The following is an 18,844-nucleotide window of genomic DNA, read 5'->3' on the forward strand; positions in this document are numbered from 1 at the left end:
TTTTGGGATTAAAATCGGACCAGTATCTGTAGTAATGACGATTTACTACGCCATTTAAGAAAAAGAAATATTCATCAGAAAATCAAGTGTTAAATAAAAAATGTCCATCGGTAATAAATTGTTCACTCATATCTTCACAAAATTGTAATCGCTGATCAAAGTTGTCTTATTTAAGTTGTTGTACAAGATGAATTTTATACGCATGAAAATTGTGGGCCTTTAGAATCCGTTGGATACACTACATCGACCTTCGATTTTTAATGTTGGTTTTTTTATTGGCGACTGATCCAGTTTCCCGAAATTTAGCTATAAGTTCTAGAACATATTTTTCATGCACGCTACTGTTCTCATGTCCTTCGTTAAATATTTGTGCTATTCCATTAGCGCACTGATTATTTTCGATAATTTTACTCCTTTCTGGCGTTGAATATACCATAGTTACTTTATGTATAGAGCGTTAAAATATATTTTAGCAACAAAGTTTGATTGAATCAAAGGCAAACTATATACTAAGTTTCTATTTAAAATAAGTATAAGATATTTATTTCTTATATTTTTTAATATTTACCCTTAGTGCACTTTATATACTAAAGTTAAATATTTCCATTCCTTGTCTTGGAACCACGTCATTGTGATACTTGGATCATCAACTTCTAGATGAAAACCTCCGTTACTATGGCTTTACATGTTTAACAGTAACTTTCTTATATTATTTTTTTTATATTAACATTTTAAACGAATAGTAACGTACAAAATTATTAGAAAGATAGACATAAAAATAAAATATATTTAAAATTATGCTTTATATTAAGACCGTGACAATGACACCTTATTAATTTGCTCCTTGTAGTTTTCATATACTTCTGAGCATTAAATTAGGCTTAAAAGTTGTAGTTAGATGTTACCAATTCTTTTCATTAATTAAAAAAAAAAAAATACTTTACATTCTTTGTAATTAGTTTAAATATCTATACTTTTTATTTATTTGAAAGCATTGCTTTAAATATGTTTTTGTTATATTACGTACTCATATTCAATTTTATAATTTATTAAGCAAGTCAAAGGAAAGCTAGCATTAATGAAGTTACTCCAAAAATGATAGCATTAATGGTATTATATAAAGAGTTCATATTACAATAGTCATTACTATTTAATTATTCGTTAAAACTTACCCATATGTAGAAAAGAAACAATTAGACTATCTCTGAGCAATTTTTGAACTTGGGTTTTTTATTCACTGGAATTAAAGCCTTAGAGAAAGATGTAGATCAATCCATTATAAAGATATGTAAAAAAAAATATTGAAACATAATAACTGTTAACATTCCATTGCGACCGTGAAACTTATTACAATAACTTATTTCAAAATAAATAATATTATATATTATAACAGCAAAAAAATTAGTTTTTATCTTGCAACAAATGCTGGGGTAGCAAATTTTGAACAGGAGTAAAATGAATGCTCAGGATGAAAGGAACCGGTTTCTCCAAGTCTGTCGTACAGGTCTTTGAAAGTTTTGAAATTAGAATGCTGTATAAACTAGTGGTTTTCATGATTGGTATTGTATATTGGCTTCTTCAGGTAACCAGAAAATCAAGGAAATGGAAAAAATACATATGGGATCACAGATAGGGAAAAAAATCTCTTTGTGTAATCAGCTTTAAAACCTTAGAGAAAAATTACTACTTTTACATCAAGGAAGCATCGTATGACAACCTATGTAATAAAACTTTAAGGAACCCAAAATAATAGAATTCAATATCCCGACTAACACAATCTTTTTTATATTATTTACAAAACAATATGAAAAAGATTGATGTTTCTCCTTTTTTGTTAATATAAATGTTAAATTTATATTAACAAAAGGATTTAAAAATAGTTTGGGGTGTTACAAAAGTCTATTTAAGCTTACCTTATAAGCTTCTTTTATCTAATGTAAAACATCAAATTATATATTGAGTTATTGATTCTTCGTCAGAAATTGGACAAATTTTAAATCACTTAACCACTTATTTAACCAGTACTCACTAAAGTGATTTATGACTATGAGAATATAGTTGTTGCTAATAGATTTTTATATATAAGAAATTTTTTCATACTTTAAATTTTCATAGCGATTCTTTAGCAACATTTTACAATTTTAGCAACTTTTTATCTTCTATCAATAGTAGCCGTATCCTTGAAAATTTCTTATTTGACCAGCACTATCATTGCTTAACATTTCTCAATTGCTATTTCATTTAAATCATGTATGATTTATATTGATATTTCATTAAATCATCACATGATTTAAATCAGCCGTCCCATTATTTTTTATAGATTTTTTCTTTTTTATTAGAATTATTTTTAGACAGTTGACAGTTAAATACCTATTAAGGCTTATTAAATATTCTTTATATATTTCTTCTAAAATTATAATATCAAAATTACAGCATTTTCTGACAATTTTAGATAAATTACCATTCTGTAAAGTTCTGAACCTTGTTGTCCTTTTAAGAATATAGTCAGAATATTCTAGTAGTGGTTAGGTGTTTTATTTCTGCAGTTAGAATTAAACAAATATTGAATAAATGTCCTCGTTTTTTAAATATTTTGAAATAAATTTTTATCGCATGCATTTCCTAAATTATAATGTTACATGAGAAAATATAATAATTATATTGACTAATGACTAGTTTATGATTAAATTAGTAAAAGATTATTTTTAGTATTTCCACAGACATGTAGGTAAAGCTCTCTTTGAATCATATATTTTATTTTAACTAAAAATATGATAACTTAATAAAAGAAATAATTAATTATTTTATATTGGGAAATCATATGCTTAAAAACATATTTCTTCGTATTCAATCGAAATAGATATTTAAAGTGTTTTGTTTTATTAAGCCAAAATGAGACCAACGGAAAGGTTTCAGCAAAATAAGTTTTCTTAAGATAGAAAAACTCTTGAATATCTGGCACAAAAACATATTTTTTTAATCTATTTTATCAGCCTTAAATAAGCAGCAAATATTACTTGAACTATTGTACTATTCATTGTTCTTCTGAAAAGATAAAAATCTAGAAAGATAAAACTTTTTAAACAGATTTTTTCTATATATATATAGCCTTAAAAGTAGACGGAATATATAATAATAATTAAAAATGTTTAAGCTTTTTGTATCTATTGCCGCTCTAATTTGGGTAGCTTTGGCTTCCCCTTTAAAAGACAGTTGTACCGTGACCAGTTACGATGCAGTTAGTACAGCTGTATCTAGTTGTACCAACATAGTAATTAAAGGTATTACTGTACCAGCTGGCAAGACTTTGACTCTGGACCTAAAAACTGGTACTACATTGACCTTTGATGGAACTATTACTTTTGCACACTCAAACTGGGCGGGTCCTTTAGTCCAAGTTAAAGGTAGCAAGGTGACTGTTAAGGGAACTTCAAACTCAAAACTTGATGGTTTGGGTAAGTTCATTTCTTAAATAATACAAAATAGTTAATATGTAGGTCTAAAAATTTATATAATTAAAATATACAGGGTGTTACAAAATTCGATGCAAATATTTTAAAATCATATTGTTAGAGTCAACATAAGATTTGTTTTCCATAAGCATGTGTCTTAAAATGCAACCTCTCAGAGCTACAGTCTCCGTCAATTGCTTATTTGGAACACTAAGAAAATGTTTTTTAGAATTTGCAAATCCCTGTTTTTTAGATTCTCTTGATATTTTTCGTCCCAAAAATAGTGTTAGGTCAGATTCAAGGAAACTTGCCCTTGTGATGTCCTATATTTTACAATTCCTACAAGAACTTTGAAAATGTAAAACACCATATCGTTAGGCATGAAAAAATCTAAGATTATTGTTCTTTGTATTCTTTTGATATCATTAATTTGATTTGATTAAAATTAAAGCAGTCACGGTCCACTTCGTCTTTTCTAATTTGATAGTTTAATCGGACTTAATAATGCTCCTCAAACATTATTTTTGGAACGGAAAATGAAAAGAGCACCAAAAAAACGAAGAATTTTCAGGATTGCATAGATTCAGATTTCAAGCATAAGTGTAGTCACGGTATACAGTGACCGCCTAAAGTTCCGCATAAATTCTATAAAAATTAGAGACATGTTTTTTTGAGAAAACGCTCGGACCCGTCGATTTTTATTTTAAGCTGCGCATTATTTTACATACATTTTTGTATACAGGGTGGAACAAAAAAAAAGATATGACGTCATCAGTCATTTTTTTAAATATAATGCTATATTTTTTATTGCATTTATGAAATATAGGCGAAATTCCAAACAAGTTTCATATAACACACCTTATCTTAAAATTCAACTGTTTCCGAAATATTGAGAGAAAAATCGTGTAAAAATTGGAAAATGTAGATGTAGCATATAGGAAACTATAGACAAATAAGTATGCTATCACACCTATTATCAACAATCAACTGATTATGAAACTAAACTTCTACCAACCGGTGGCTTTCAACAAGCAGGCTTTCAAAAGCGTAAAGCACCAAAATTTAAGGTAGTCGAAAAAAGAAGTCCGAAAAAATAACAGAATATAACTAGAATATAACTCCTATATCTGGAATTTGTGGACTACCAGAAAACCTGATATTTTTTATTAGCAATCAAAGATGCTAAAATCGATTCTAGATACCTACCGTCATTGAGTATATCTATGATAAGACAATTTTTTACATAAAAATAGACGACGATCTTAAAACAGAGAAAATATTACTAGGCAAAGGAGTACGATAAGGACATATCATCTCTTTCAAGCTATTCATCCAGGCATTGGAGAATGTTAAAATTGTAGATATTATAGTCTTGATGAATACCGACATTTAAGAAGTAAACAACATACTAAAAGAGCTAAACAAGCAATCTAGTCCTAAAAATGAACTTAAATGAAACCAAAATAATTAGCAAAAATAAATGCAACATCCCCATAGACAACGTTACTATAGAGAATATAGACCTTTGCATATAGTTAAAACAGAAAATCAAGCTGGAAAAAGCAAAATAAACTGCACAAATCAAACGAAGGATCTATTTAGTATGGATGGCATTCGGAAACCTAATCCTTGTTTTTTTGAAAGATTAAAGGGTACCCATAAAACTAAAGATAAGAATCTACGACAGCTATAAATTTCCGACTCTGTCCTACGAAAGTCTGTCCTACGGAAGCCTGTACAGCTGACAAGGGAAGGTAGTAATAGTACACCACAAAATATAAATTGTAATGGATCATCCAACAAAATAGGAGCTGTTAGCAGAATCGAATAAGGCATATTTTTTAAAATACTAGACCAATTTTTATCTCATTGCGATTTGATGTTTTTTTTCTTCTATTAGAAATGTTTCTAATATAGATGCGAAAAGTAACCAAACACGAGGGCGGGTTAGGTGCCGGAGAACGGCAACGAACGGCATGACTATTCCTGGACGAAGTGTCTAGTGTCTATATACAAAGTCCTAGCGAACTGATAACGAAGCAAGCTCTCTAGAGTGGAGTGATTCGCAAATTTGCCTGATGGCCGTAAAGCTATACTCGGCCTAGCAAAGTATGTAGCTGCCACGTTATTAAAAAGTGTGCTTCATAGAGATACCCTCTGAAGATGGACCTAGCATAAGACAGGCTGGGGTACACTTATATAAATAGGCTCGCCCGCCTATCTCACCAAACAATTGCTCAACAAGGGGAATCTAAAATTCGAAGACTAAAGGGTTTTCTTAACTAGATACTTGTACTTAAAACCTGCGTACTAAAAGTATTGCGAATACCTCCGAGTGCCGTTGGGGCTGGGAAGAAGAGGAATCTGCGAACCACATCATCGGGGATTACTTTTAACGCAAAAAAGTAGTGCTACATTCACAATAATCCACTCTATGATTCTGTATGGGAACCAGTTATGGAGTTTTTCGGCCTATGCGTGTCATGTATGATATAAAAATATACAAATGATATAAAAAATTCCAACAGTTTGTCAACATTTAAAAAGAAATTGAAAGCTTTTTTAGGTTTGAAGTGTTACTATGATATTAAGACTTACGTTTCGGAGAAATAGTTAGCTGTAACGTATATATTTATTTCTGTCACTGATTTATATTCTTAATCATGTTTTTGAGTATGTAAACTAGGTTTAGTGATAGTGTAGATTTGGATATATAATATTTGAAATTTCAGGTTTTTTGAAGATGGACGAATTTCATACACCGTATTGTTTCAATTTTGGATAAAAAGATTTGAATTTAAATTTCAATTTAAATGACACCTTTAACTTCTAAGAAAGTAAAAAGCTGATAACGAAAATCAACACAATGAAATTGTATTACCATACAAATTTACACATTGTCACGAAAGCAATTGACGGAAGACATTTAGCAAATCAGTAAAAACATACAAACAAACAACTCATTTGTAATTGATCTCCTCAAGAATGGTCCCATGAACCCTATGCCATTGCATTTTCTCGTTCATTTATTAGAACTTATTTTTAGGTGCTAAATATTGGGATGGTAAGGGAGATAGTGGAGTAACAAAACCAAAATTCTTTAGAATTAAAACGACTGGAAACTCACTATTCCAAAATATTAACTTGGTGAACTGTCCACGCCAGTGCGTGTCGATTAACAGTGCAAGCAATACTGTCTTAAGTAACTGGGTCATCGATGTCTCTGCTGGAGATTCTGTAAGCATTTTTATAAATAAATGTTTAAGTTTATTACATTTATATTTTCAGGCTGGTGGTAAAAATACAGATGGATTTGATGTTTCAAGCTCTACAGGCATTACAGTTCAAAATAGCGAAGTTAAAAATCAAGATGACTGTGTAGCTGTAAACCAAGGATCAAATATGATTTTCAAAAACTTGACATGCAGTGGTGGTCATGGGCTTAGTTTATCAGTAGGTCAAAGCTCCAGCAGTGGTAGTGCCAATACCGTAAAGAATGTAACTTTTACCGACTGTAGCGTCGTAAACTCTAGAAATGGTATTCATGTTAAAACCCATACTGATGCTGGCACTGGGTCGATTAATCTTGTTACCTATAAAAACATTAAATTCTCCGGTATGTGTAAAATATTAACTAGTTTGCTTGTGTTTCTATTTAAATTAATTTTCAGGTATTACAAATTATGCAATTAATATTCAGCAAGACTACAAAAATGGAAAGTCAACAGGAACTCCAACTAATAATATACCAATTACTAATTTAAATTTACAAAATGTTGCTGGAAGCATGAGTGGAAGTTCCAAAAGCATGCCAGTATATATTTTGTGTGGAAGCAACGGTTGTTCCAGCTGGACGTGGAGTAAAGTATCTATCACCAATGGAAAGAAATCTAACAGCTGCAATTTTTCGCCCTCTGGGTTTTCATGTTAGATAAATATATATAAAAAAAATAAAATTTTATTTTTAAGGTATTCAAAAAAATTAAAATTAATAAAAATGTATAATAATTGTACAAGATATTTTTAAGTTTAGTGATAATAAAAATGGAGAAGGAAAATTGCCAGACTTTTTTTTCTAATTCTGTGTCTATATAGAGGGCACCATCAAATATTCCACCCATTGCACCACATATATTGCAGTATGATGGGAATCGTGAAAATAAGCGGCCTTAATGCAATAATTTATAATATAACATATGTATTTGTCGATAAAAGGGATACAATATTTAATTATTATGCGCTATAATTAAACAATGCCAGTCGAATTTATTTTAATAATATTAAAAAATTACCAATCTCTTCAACAGTTGCAAGATGATAAAAATTAGTTCAAGTTTAAATCTCTACTTAATAAACTATTATTATAGTAATCAACCTGCTCTAAACAAGATGATTTATCCTGAAAATATTTAGTAAGAAAACTATGAATGTAATATAATTTTAAAATAATAATTTAAAGTTGTATTTAAAATATTTATTTTTGTTATTCTCTCCAATCCAGTGATACTCCAAAATCTTTTGAAAAGAAATACTAAAACATGTTATTTATTGCACAGCAGTTTGTTTTGCAATTGCTCTACATACAAATGATTTCAATTTAAAATAAACGACATCTAACTTTTTACAATTTGAAATTTTCCATATAAACAATAAAGGAAGTGTTGGTTGCTACTAATGGTATAGTAGCGAAGACTTGCAGGGTGTCAATTAGAAAACTTATAATGCAGAAAATATTCCAGTGAAAAAAATACTGTTTGGAATACTGTTAGAAAGTTTGGTGGAAATAAAAATACCATTTTTTGAGGTAGGAGTTTTTAATAATGAGTTACATTTAAATTAAGATCTCTTTGAGGAGCAAGTTGGAATACGTTTCTTCTGTAGATAAATGCTACTATAAAAGGCCCTTAATTATGTTATGGTGAAGGGGGATAGAATGCTTAGGGATGATGTATTTCTTGTATTTCCACGTCACCGTTTATCCAGTCAATACATGGTTTATTTTTCTTCTGTCCTATTCGTCAAATCCGTTTTCTACTCCTAGATAGTGGTAGTTCAATCTATTCACAGCGGTAGCCAAATTAGATGATACCGGATCGTAGGACATTAAAAGGCTAGATTTAGTAAACGACAACTTTATTTGAGTACAACATATGCATAGGGGCAAGGGGGGTGTTTTGTTTACAAACATGATTCTCTGTTGTTAAGTTTTCACGCATTTTCAAAAGAGGAGATTTTCACTTATATATTAACACATTTAATAATGTTAATTTAACTTATGGATGTTAGATTTTTAATCAATAAAAAGTAGAAATAGATATATGTTATTCTATGCGCAAAAATAACATCTTCAGAGCAAAAAAAAATTATTAACATTCTTGTTCTTAAAACATCTTCTAAAAAATTTGAAATGGCAATACCGCAGGCAAAAGCTGATGTCATCTTGCGAAATGTCATCTTGACAAACGGCTTTGTGTTTACATTCGGCATATGTGAAGTTCTGTGTTTTTTCTTTAGTTTTTGGTTGAAAAAGGAAAAAGGACGCATTTGAGTGTTTTTGTGAACTGTTACGATAGTAAAAACTTGTGCCGTTTGTACCGCATCAGGGGAAAAAGGCGATTTAGGTTTAGGCGATCTTTTCGCAAGTAAATACTGATATTGTCATAACATCATATCAAGGGACAACCTTTGTCATAAACGTAGAATAATAAAAACTTATTAAGAAATCTATAATATTTATAAAATATTCAATTGCCATAAAAATGATTTTTATTAGATACGTACCTTTACTCTAATGAACTACGTTAAAAAAACGCATAAAGAGTTCATAAACGGTAATATTGTTTATAATTTAAAGCATAATTTATTAATAATAAATATTTATCATGTAAATATTATTTGAATACGTCACTGGTAAAGATTACTTGTGTTGGTGAAATCAACAATGCGATCTAGCGGCGTTGCAATGTTGTTGCCTTTTCCTCTAATATAGAGACGTTATCTACATTTATTTAACTTTGAATGTTGACTTCTTTATAGAGTGTTTTATCATATTTTATGAAAAGAAAATGCTTCATATTTTATTAATTAGTATTTTTTTGTCATTTCTATATAAGCATTTGGCATCATTGCGTCAGAGATGTTGCAAGCAAACAAACGGTTAACCGTTAAATGTTTACCGTTAACGGTTATTATAGTTCCACGGCAATGCTAATTTTAGCCTTTCAATGTTCTAAGTACCGAATGGATAGTAGAAAAAGCGTTAGTGTATATTGAAGAATTAAGAATTAATACAATAATAAACAAATAAACGCTTATAAAATAGGCGCTTTTTGAATAAAAGTCAGAACGCAGTTCTTAATAAAAGTATTGTGGTTTTAGTTTTTCCAGCGTCTATGATAGTTACTTCAAACTGAATTATTCCAGCAAGTATTTGAATGAAATATTCTTAAGATATGTAAGAGTTTATTGCTGACAATTACCTTATGACCTTGGGTATCGCCTGTATTACCTCGTTAATCTCACTATTATTCTACATCTATTTGGTAACTATTTTCTATATAATATAAAATTAGGGAAATTATTTAATATGAATATAGGGCAGAAGAAGGGCAACAATTTTGACGGTTCGGTACTAACCAAGATATCTGCTCATTCCTCTACCTGAATTTCGATGCTTATAAGAGATTTTTTTCTTATTTTAACAGTTTTTGAATGTCCTGGGTTAACTAACTATTCTAGGTGAAATAGCTAAAAACTCCATTAATGATTGCAAAAGAAGCCATGTTAATTGATGTTCAATTAAATGCAACAACTGCTCCACGAAAATTGATAATTAATACAATTTGATATTGATTATGTCTATTTGAGTGATAATTGACGAGAGTATTGATAATTATATCCAAATAAAATATTATATTTCAATTACTTAATAGTGTCCTTAAAAGATAACCAAAATATTTAGGTATTATCAATATACCAAATAAATGATTTTAAAATTGTCGCAAACCTTAATATTTATAATTAGTTAAAATTATCCTGTTAAATTAATTGTCTAATAATTTAAAGTAAAGATTTATTTGTCATTTGCTTCTTATTTGCATGAAGGCAGCAATCTTATCATGCAACTTTTACTTTTATCTATCACAGCTTTAGAGAGACAAACACTACTGGTCGAGCTGATCGCCTAAGAGCAATTCGTACGGTTTAATTTGAAGAATCTTTACACCGTGGAAAAGAAACCGAATTTATAATAATCTTTTGAAAGAAGTTGTTATTGTCCTTTTCATTTATAACGTGCATAACCTTTAGAAGAATTATCCTCATCGATTAGCTTTTTTTAACAGTATTTGATAATATTGTCTTTTCTAAATTAAACGATTAAGCATGTGGTGTTTTATATTTGGCATGATTAAAATACCCACTAATTTGAAGACAACAACCATATTTTTTTTGTATTCTTTGAGAGAATAATTACTTACTTGTTCCGTATGTCTGTTATAGATTGTAAAGTTTCGAAAAAATATAGACGCCCAATATTGCAGGATAAAAATTTCTAAAAAAAAGAAAAATAAACCTTAATTCTTACAAATAATATGCGAATTTATTATAAGGAGGCACCTCCATGTTTGGCTTTAGAAAAGAGCTGGTTTTAGCAATTTCTTATAATATACAGTCCCGTAGCATCGCTCTACATTTTTCACCTTTAAAGGAAAAGTTAGATCTCCAAGACACCTGTTTGTATTGAAAAAAATCTAATAAGAAGGAAATTAGCAAGTTATACTCATATAGAAGCTATTCTTGGAATATTCCAAGGGGTGAACGATTGAATTCTTTTAAACGATTGAATGACAAGAAATTTTTTTTTTATTAAAAATCAAATACTATCTTCACAAGATGGTGTTTTCTTTTCTCTAAGACTATTTTTTATCGTAAAAAACTATATTTGGTTTATATATTTAGTGCACTATATCTATACAGGGTGTCCCGGTTCATGTGGGAAATCTCTCGGATTCATGTAGAACATCGAAAAATAATACCGAACGTTATAATAAAAAAAAATCCTACAGGCCTTCTTTACGAAGATACAGCCTCCTAAAGGACACTGCTAGAAATTGGTTTATCATAAATTACTTTTAAACTACCTGGTAGAATTTAATAAAAATTTTAGGTGATGAACACTATTAGGGACCTCTTAAAATGACATCCTTAAAATACATTTACCTTATTTACTTTACCAGGGACGGACTAGGTTGTACACTTTAATGCGTATATTTTTAATACCCTGTATGTTAAAGTCTAAAAAAAATAAATTTGGATACCTAACCTACCAACCCAACCCAACCCTAGGCTAAAAAAAGGTGCTCTTGTTCATTATCGATAAAATGAACCGTTTTGGAGAAAAAAAATAATAAACGAGCCAATGTTTTTTTTTTATTTTTTTTAAATAAGTACGCCAGTTATCAAAGACCAGAAAATTTCGATGTAAGTCATTTAATTTAAAAAAAAAATACATGTTCCTAAAAATACAGTGGTGTCCTAAAAAATACTTTTACAAAATATTTCTTATTTATTATACGTTTAGTTCTTTTTTGTTATTCTTAAGATAAAAACTAAACATAAAAAAAACTAAAAAAAATGTAAACCAATTGTGTTGTACCTGACTTATTTATCGGAATTTTTGCATTTTTGAACGCATTATTGTTACAAACGTTGCTATACTCCAAATTTAGCAAATACCTATCATTTAAACCTAATCTTTGTCAACATATTCATCCTTTATTTGATAATATTTTTTTAATTTTTGGTAACTTTTAATTTAAATTACGTCAAAATCTTACTCAAAATATGGAGTTTACTTTTATTGAGTATGCAGATATGCATCTTATGTATGGTCTGGCGTCTTGCAATGCATTGGAAGCAAAAAGATTGTACGAATAAAGATTTCCCAATCGCATTATTCCGGGACGGCTATTCTGTAAACGCGTGAAACAACATTCACACGAGAAGTGGGCGGAGCTCACTCGAAAATTACTAAAAGTTTATTCTGTAAACAGGGGAGCGCTCACATCGTGCGAAAAATGCGTGATCACAGTTCTACTGCTAAATTGTGAGGGAGAAGGGTATCCTAACCTAACTTCCGAGACAGGTGACAGAAAGACGCGTGGGCGATGAAAATCCAAAAAAAATAGCGTTGTTTTGTTTGGTTTGTTGGTTCTGATTATAAAAAAATTCCTCTGATTATTATTATTGTGTATAATAATAACCATATTATGGATTTTGCTGAGCTGCTAATCGCTAATGAGGTAGATATTAATAATAGGTAACATTATTGTTTATTAATTTGCAGAAAATCACTGTTCTGACTATTCTTATGGAACTTTTCTGTAACTAAATTTAAGGTATTGGGAAACCTCCGTGATGCTGAAGAAGATTTGGAAGGAGAAAGGCAAGTTTTCCAAAGGATTGATCCCTTTGCATCATTAACTGACCAAACTTTTATAAAAAGATTCAGGGTAAACAAAGAACTTGCCCGTGATATAATTGAAGTGGTAACTCCATATATGCAAGCTTTTTACCCTAATGTTTCACTTACTTTTCGCCAAACTTGTAAGCACAAGTTTTACAGGATGCCCCAGGGAATGCATTTAGCGTTACAGTGATGTTTTCCCACAAGTTTTGGGCGTCTTTCTTTGTAAAACTATTTGAAAATAGTCCACTTTGTATCTGGGGGTGTTTTTTCATCAACTCAGTTACAATTTTTTTTTGTCCATTGGTCATGGGGGTCGATCGATTACACTCTGCCATTTTAATACCACGGACTACTTATATCTAATTTCTAATTTATTAAAGTGGTAATACTAACAAAGACAATTGATTGAATTTACAAATTGAAAAGACAAAATGTCTTTTAATCCGTTGTACAAAAAAATAAATACCCGGCATCCGGTACGTCAAATGTCAAAATCCTTGTCAGGTCAGCGGCGCGTCGAACGTATGAGCGCGCGTATTCTATTGGTCGAGAATCTGGCAACGCTGTAAGAATTACATGATTGTGATGATCGTTCACCACACGGTCACTGCTATTACAGAATACTAATTTTTATATCTAGAGATAGGAACGTGATGTGAGATCCCTTCTCTCAGGAGAAAGTGTCACTTCCTCCAAAATTACAGAATAACCGCCCTGATCAGAAAATATTTCAACGTGTTGATCAACGTCTAAGGGAAACTGGTAGGTTTCTGTTTTCCGCTTAATGAGGTAATACTATTAAATTTCCTTAATGCAATTTTAGGATGTTTTGAAAAAAAAGAATAATAGTGGTCGGAGGAGAACAGCACGTACCTGACGCTCCTACAACGAGTACTCGAAAATTAGCCGCTCAGCTTCATTCGTCCAAAACAATTGTACATATGGTACTTCAAGAACAACTGTTGTACCCATATAACTTACAAAAAGTGCATGAACTACTGCCCAGAGATTTTGCTCCTAGAATACACTTCGCAAACTGGCTGTTAGATCAGCAGCGAAATAACCCTAACTTTATCAACACGATTCTTTTTACGGATGAAGCAGGGTTTACCAAAAATGGAATTGAAAACTTACATAACTCGCATGTATGGGCTGATGAAAATCCCCGTGATACTATTATTTCTCATAATCACATCAATTCCAATCAATAAATATCTGGGCAGGAATTAATGAACCGTTAAACAAGGTAAATGTATTTCTAAGGATGTCATTTTAAGAGATCCCTAATAGTGTTCATCACCTAAAATTTTTATTAAATTCTACTGGGTAGTTTAAAAGTAATATATGAAAAACCAATTTCCAGCAGCGTCCCTTAGGAGGCTGTATCTTCGTAAAGAAGGCCTGTAGGAATTTTTTTATAGGAATGTTCGGTATTATTTTTCGATGTTCTACCTGAATCCGAGAGATTTCCTACATGAACTGGGACACCCTGTATAAGCATATTATAAAACATATACCGTATACTAAATCAAGGAATGTAAAAGCAAAACATTAACACATATTTGTTTAAGATTATTTAGAATTCATTTTTTTATTTACTGCTTTATCTAGAAACTCCCTAAAAAATATATAGGGTGTTCCGTTGATTATGTTACAAATTTCTAGGGTAGATAGAAAACGTCAAAAAAAATAGTTCATATGAACATGGTTCCGGAAATACTGCCTCGGGGAGCTAGAGCTCTTTGAAGATAACTTTTAAAAACTACTTTTGGTTTTATAGCTTCGGAACTACTTTAGCTACCGCAACCAATTTTGGGATATAAATTATTGTTAGTACGTATATTCCTGAAGACAATACATTTTCATGAAACATACAAATAAATAATCTTGTGTATTGTCAGTTGTCAGTTCATTGTGCTTTCTTTTTCTCCCCATCTAAACTTATTTACCACCTTACAAAAGATTCCTCCACTAAACATTTCACACTCCACGTTAAATACTCCTATGTTCCATATTGGAATGAAACACTTAATTTGCAATTTTTTTTTAACATTTTATTTTCTAATAATTTTTAGTCGAAATTAGCTGGAGCTGAGTTTCATTGACATTTATAAATAAAAATGTTCGTATAAAAATTGTTTTTATATTTTTCCTGTCTTTCTACCACTTAGCAATATATAAATCAAAAAATTTAAATATTTTTTTAGTAGTTATAGTTATTTTTTTATAGATAGAAGTTTCTAGTGCAACATTAATGTAATCAAAATATTTCGTGACAAATTTACTACTCCATTCCATTTTTTAAACCAGTTTTATTAGTTTTTTTCTCTGACAATCCAGCACTTTTCCCAATCTGCATAATTAAGCCCTACTATTAAATTTGTCCTTTAAAAATACGAAAATAAACGATGTACTTCTAGTTCTTTCATTATTGAATTGAAACTGTAATTAAATCCTTTAATCATTCTATTAACCTGAAGGATTAAAGAGGAGAAGAAGGGATAAGCATCAACACAAGAAAAATGTAAAATTATTTTGTAGAATATTTACACAATTGCAGATTATGCTGACAACTTGTAACTCAGCTTTTTTTCTTTTACAGTCTTTAGCTACTGTTAGTCTTAATCTGCAAAGTAAATTGATAAATATGTAATATAATAATTTGATATTTAGTTGAAAAAGTCTAATTTTAGTGCCAAAATCGTAAGTCTAAATTTCATCAAAATTTTCGTCATCGAAAAGTGTTGCAATTAGTAAAATAAACGAGAAATTTTTTTGCTGAAACGCTTGTTGTTTAGTCATGAGCGTTTATTAATTTACGATACTAATTCTGATATAAAATTATAGTATCTATATATTATATTGCAGTTAGTAGAAGTTTTTTATTTCAGTCATAATACGAGTTTATATTTTGGAAAAAAAACAATTAAAATTATTAGGAAGTTATTTATCTTTAATACTACATTATCTAGAGGTAATATAATTAATATTTTAATTATTCAATGTTTTAAAGATAATTCAGTGTTTCAAATATTAAGATAATTAATTCAACTACATTATCTGTAAAAATTAATGATTAACTTGAGAATTTCTTAATATTTGATTAAATCTACATATAAAACTACTTAGAAACACTTGTACAAAAAATACTTAAACTGTTATTCTATTTATTGTACTTAAGAGATATAAATCTACAAAATAAATAAAGTCATACTTCTAAAATGCAATATTTTACCGTAAATTTATATATAAAGCTAGAAACCATACAAAACGATTTATAATTGTCAAAAATGTATCGGGTTCTAATACTTACTTCTGCACTAATTTGGGTAGCTTTGTCTTCCCCGTTACAAGACAGTTGTACTGTAACCTCGTATGACGCAGTCAGTAAAGCCATATCCAGTTGCTCCAACATAGTGATTAAAGGTATTACTGTACCCGCTGGTCAGACCTTAACGTTAAATTTAAAAACTGGAGCCACATTGACTTTTGAAGGAACCATCACTTTTGCACACTCAAACTGGGCCGGTCCTTTAGTCCAAGTGTCAGGAAGTAAGGTTACTGTTAAGGGGGCATCTGGATCAAAACTTGATGGCTTAGGTAACTACATTTTTTATATCACATACAAATTAGCGACTGTGATATAACAATGCCAGTTAAATTTTATCAATTTTTTAAACTTTTTAACAGTAAATTCTCTCTCCTTAAAGGAAGATCTTGCATTTTCTCTTATTTTCTATAACTCACTTCTAGGTGCAAAATATTGGGATGGAAAGGGAGATAAAGGAGTGAAAAAACCAAAATTCTTTAAAATTAAAACTACTGGAGGATCACTACTACAAAATATTAAATTATTGAACTGTCCACACCAGTGCGTGTCGATAAACAGCGCAAGCAATACTGTTCTAAATAAGTGGACAATCGATGTTTCTGCTGGAGATTCTGTAAGTATTTTTAACATGCAAATAAACATTGAATTTATTTTTCTAATAATTTTATATTTATTAAGGCTGGTGGAAAGAACACCGATGGGTTTGATATTTCAAGCTCCTCAGGCATTACAGTGCAAAACAGCGAAGTAAAGAATCAAGATGACTGCGTAGCTGTAAACCAAGGATCAAACCTGATTTTCAAAAACTTAACATGCAGTGGTGGTCATGGATTAAGTTTGTCAGTAGGACAAAGCTCTAGTAGTGGTAGTGCCAATACCGTAAAGAATGTAACTTTTACCGACTGTAACGTCGTAAACTCTAGAAATGGCATTCATGTTAAAACCCATACGGATGCTGGCACTGGTACTATTAATCTTGTTACCTATAAAAACATTAAATTATCTGGTAAGTATGAAAAAAAAATGTTTAACTTGCGGTTTTATCTAAAAAATTTGGTAGGTATAACAAACTATGGAATTAATATTCAACAAGACTACAAAGATGGAAAGTCAACAAATAGTCCATCTAATAATATTCCAATCACTCATTTAAATTTGCAAAGTATTACTGGAAGCATGAGTGGTACTTCCAAAAGTATGCCAGTATATATTTTATGTGGAAGCAAAGGTTGCTCCAGCTGGACCTGGTCTGGAGTATCTATAACTAATGGAAAGAAGTCTAACAGCTGTAATTTTACGCCGTCTGGATTTTCATGCTAAAACCTTTGTAACATTTAATTTTTAACTTAAAGACTCATTTATTGAAAAACAAAAGTTTTTTATTTTTGATAATCCACGTTTAGGCTTAATTTGCAAATACTATTACTATTACAACGAAATAACTACTATTTAGCCCATCGGTGATAAAACTAAGGCTACCTGAAATTGATCGGCTGATTAAAATGCATAATATTATAGCAACATTTTTTTTGATAATTAAATTTTGTCGTAAATCAGTAAAAAATGGTTTATTGATGGCAGCCACTTTATACCCAAAAAAATATATGAACATATAAAATTTTTTTTCGAATTTTGAGCCTTATCCAATATTTTAAATCATAAATATTTCTTGGCTTTGTGTAATACACTTTGATTTTGAGAGAATCCTTCAGATAAAAATCTAATGGGTTAGATCAAACAACTGTACTGGCTGCTCAATTGTTCTCCTCCATACAATCCATTTATTTTGATATGTTTTAAATATTGGCTGCATTATGGAGAGGTCCACCATCTTGCTAAAAGTAGATTAAAATCTTTCGTCGAGGTTTCTATATAGAGTTGGAAATGCTTCTCTTAATTATTAAATCAAAGGATGAAGCAAACAACGTAAAAACTGAAAATATCTAACACCAAGTATAACAAAAAGTTGGCCAATCATTCGAATTCCGATGATTCCCGCCCACACATAAATTTTTGCTTGTATGTTGTCTGTATTTTATGAATTTCGGTGGCAACTTAATAAATATTAGTTTACATTCTAGAAAAACTAATTCATGATAAGCTAAGTTATACAGATCGTGTTATCGTGAGCTACGTATTACCCAAAATAATGGCAACACCGCTTGGTTGCGGCTTGCAGGCGGCGGAATTTTTCGTTTTTATTTTTTAACCGGGAGTCAGCAGACCTCACTTTGCTGTGTTACTGCACATTGCATTAATAATTTTTGAGCGTTATTTTCGTGTTTTTTTCACTATGGCTGTTTATACCCCTTCCAAAAGAGTTCAACTAATTAAATGGTTTTATAGAGGCAATTCGGCAGTACAATGTAGAGATTTGTTTTCAGTGACATTTGAGAATAGACCGATTCCTTATGCAAAAATGGTTTTAAATGTGGTTACAAATTTTGAGACATCTTTTTGTCTTGAAGATTGTAAAAAATGCCACACAAAACGTCAAGAACCACCTGTTGAAATGTATATATATATTGCGTTAGAAAATCAGATATCCCAGACATCCGTCGTTAAGTATTTAGGTATAAATAAATGGCACCC

General features: G+C 30.3%; 2 protein-coding genes across 3 annotated transcripts; both read left to right on the forward strand.

Moving 5' to 3' along the window:
* The first annotated feature begins 3,117 nt into the window (after positions 1-3,117).
* LOC126738539 (polygalacturonase-like) lies at positions 3,118-7,510 on the forward strand. 2 transcript variants are annotated; one of them, XM_050443910.1, is made up of 4 exons: positions 3,118-3,455; positions 6,499-6,689; positions 6,741-7,068; positions 7,124-7,510. In XM_050443910.1, the coding sequence occupies exons 1-4, from the start codon at positions 3,146-3,148 to the stop codon at positions 7,381-7,383; spliced, it is 1,089 nt and encodes a 362-aa protein (XP_050299867.1). In that variant the 5' UTR covers positions 3,118-3,145; the 3' UTR covers positions 7,384-7,510. The 2 variants fall into 2 exon arrangements, with proteins under 2 accessions (XP_050299867.1, XP_050299866.1); XM_050443909.1 differs by having other exon boundaries at positions 6,499-7,068.
* Positions 7,511-16,180: 8,670 nt separating this feature from the next.
* On the forward strand, positions 16,181-17,626 carry LOC126738540 (polygalacturonase-like). Its single transcript, XM_050443911.1, has 4 exons — positions 16,181-16,521; positions 16,675-16,865; positions 16,931-17,258; positions 17,313-17,626. Exons 1-4 carry the CDS (start codon positions 16,212-16,214, stop codon positions 17,570-17,572), a joined length of 1,089 nt encoding a protein of 362 aa, XP_050299868.1. The 5' UTR covers positions 16,181-16,211; the 3' UTR covers positions 17,573-17,626.
* Positions 17,627-18,844: the final 1,218 nt, after the last annotated feature.

The sequence above is a fragment of the Anthonomus grandis genome, chromosome 7 (assembly GCF_022605725.1).
Source record: "Anthonomus grandis grandis chromosome 7, icAntGran1.3, whole genome shotgun sequence".
Classification (NCBI taxonomy): domain Eukaryota; kingdom Metazoa; phylum Arthropoda; class Insecta; order Coleoptera; family Curculionidae; genus Anthonomus; species Anthonomus grandis.

What these genes read in the sequence shown, in the direction of transcription:
- LOC126738539 (XM_050443909.1), top strand. Translation starts at nt 3,146, where the DNA reads ATGTTTAAGCTTTTTGTATCTATTGCCGCTCTAATTTGGGTAGCTTTG. An exon ending in CTCAAAACTTGATGGTTTGG is followed by an intron (nt 3,456 to 6,498) that starts GTAAGTTCATTT and finishes ACTTATTTTTAG; the next exon opens with GTGCTAAATATTGGGATGGT. An exon ending in TAAAAACATTAAATTCTCCG is followed by an intron (nt 7,069 to 7,123) that starts GTATGTGTAAAA and finishes ATTAATTTTCAG; the next exon opens with GTATTACAAATTATGCAATT.
- LOC126738540 (XM_050443911.1), top strand. Translation starts at nt 16,212, where the DNA reads ATGTATCGGGTTCTAATACTTACTTCTGCACTAATTTGGGTAGCTTTG. An exon ending in ATGTTTCTGCTGGAGATTCT is followed by an intron (nt 16,866 to 16,930) that starts GTAAGTATTTTT and finishes ATATTTATTAAG; the next exon opens with GCTGGTGGAAAGAACACCGA. An exon ending in TAAAAACATTAAATTATCTG is followed by an intron (nt 17,259 to 17,312) that starts GTAAGTATGAAA and finishes AAAATTTGGTAG; the next exon opens with GTATAACAAACTATGGAATT.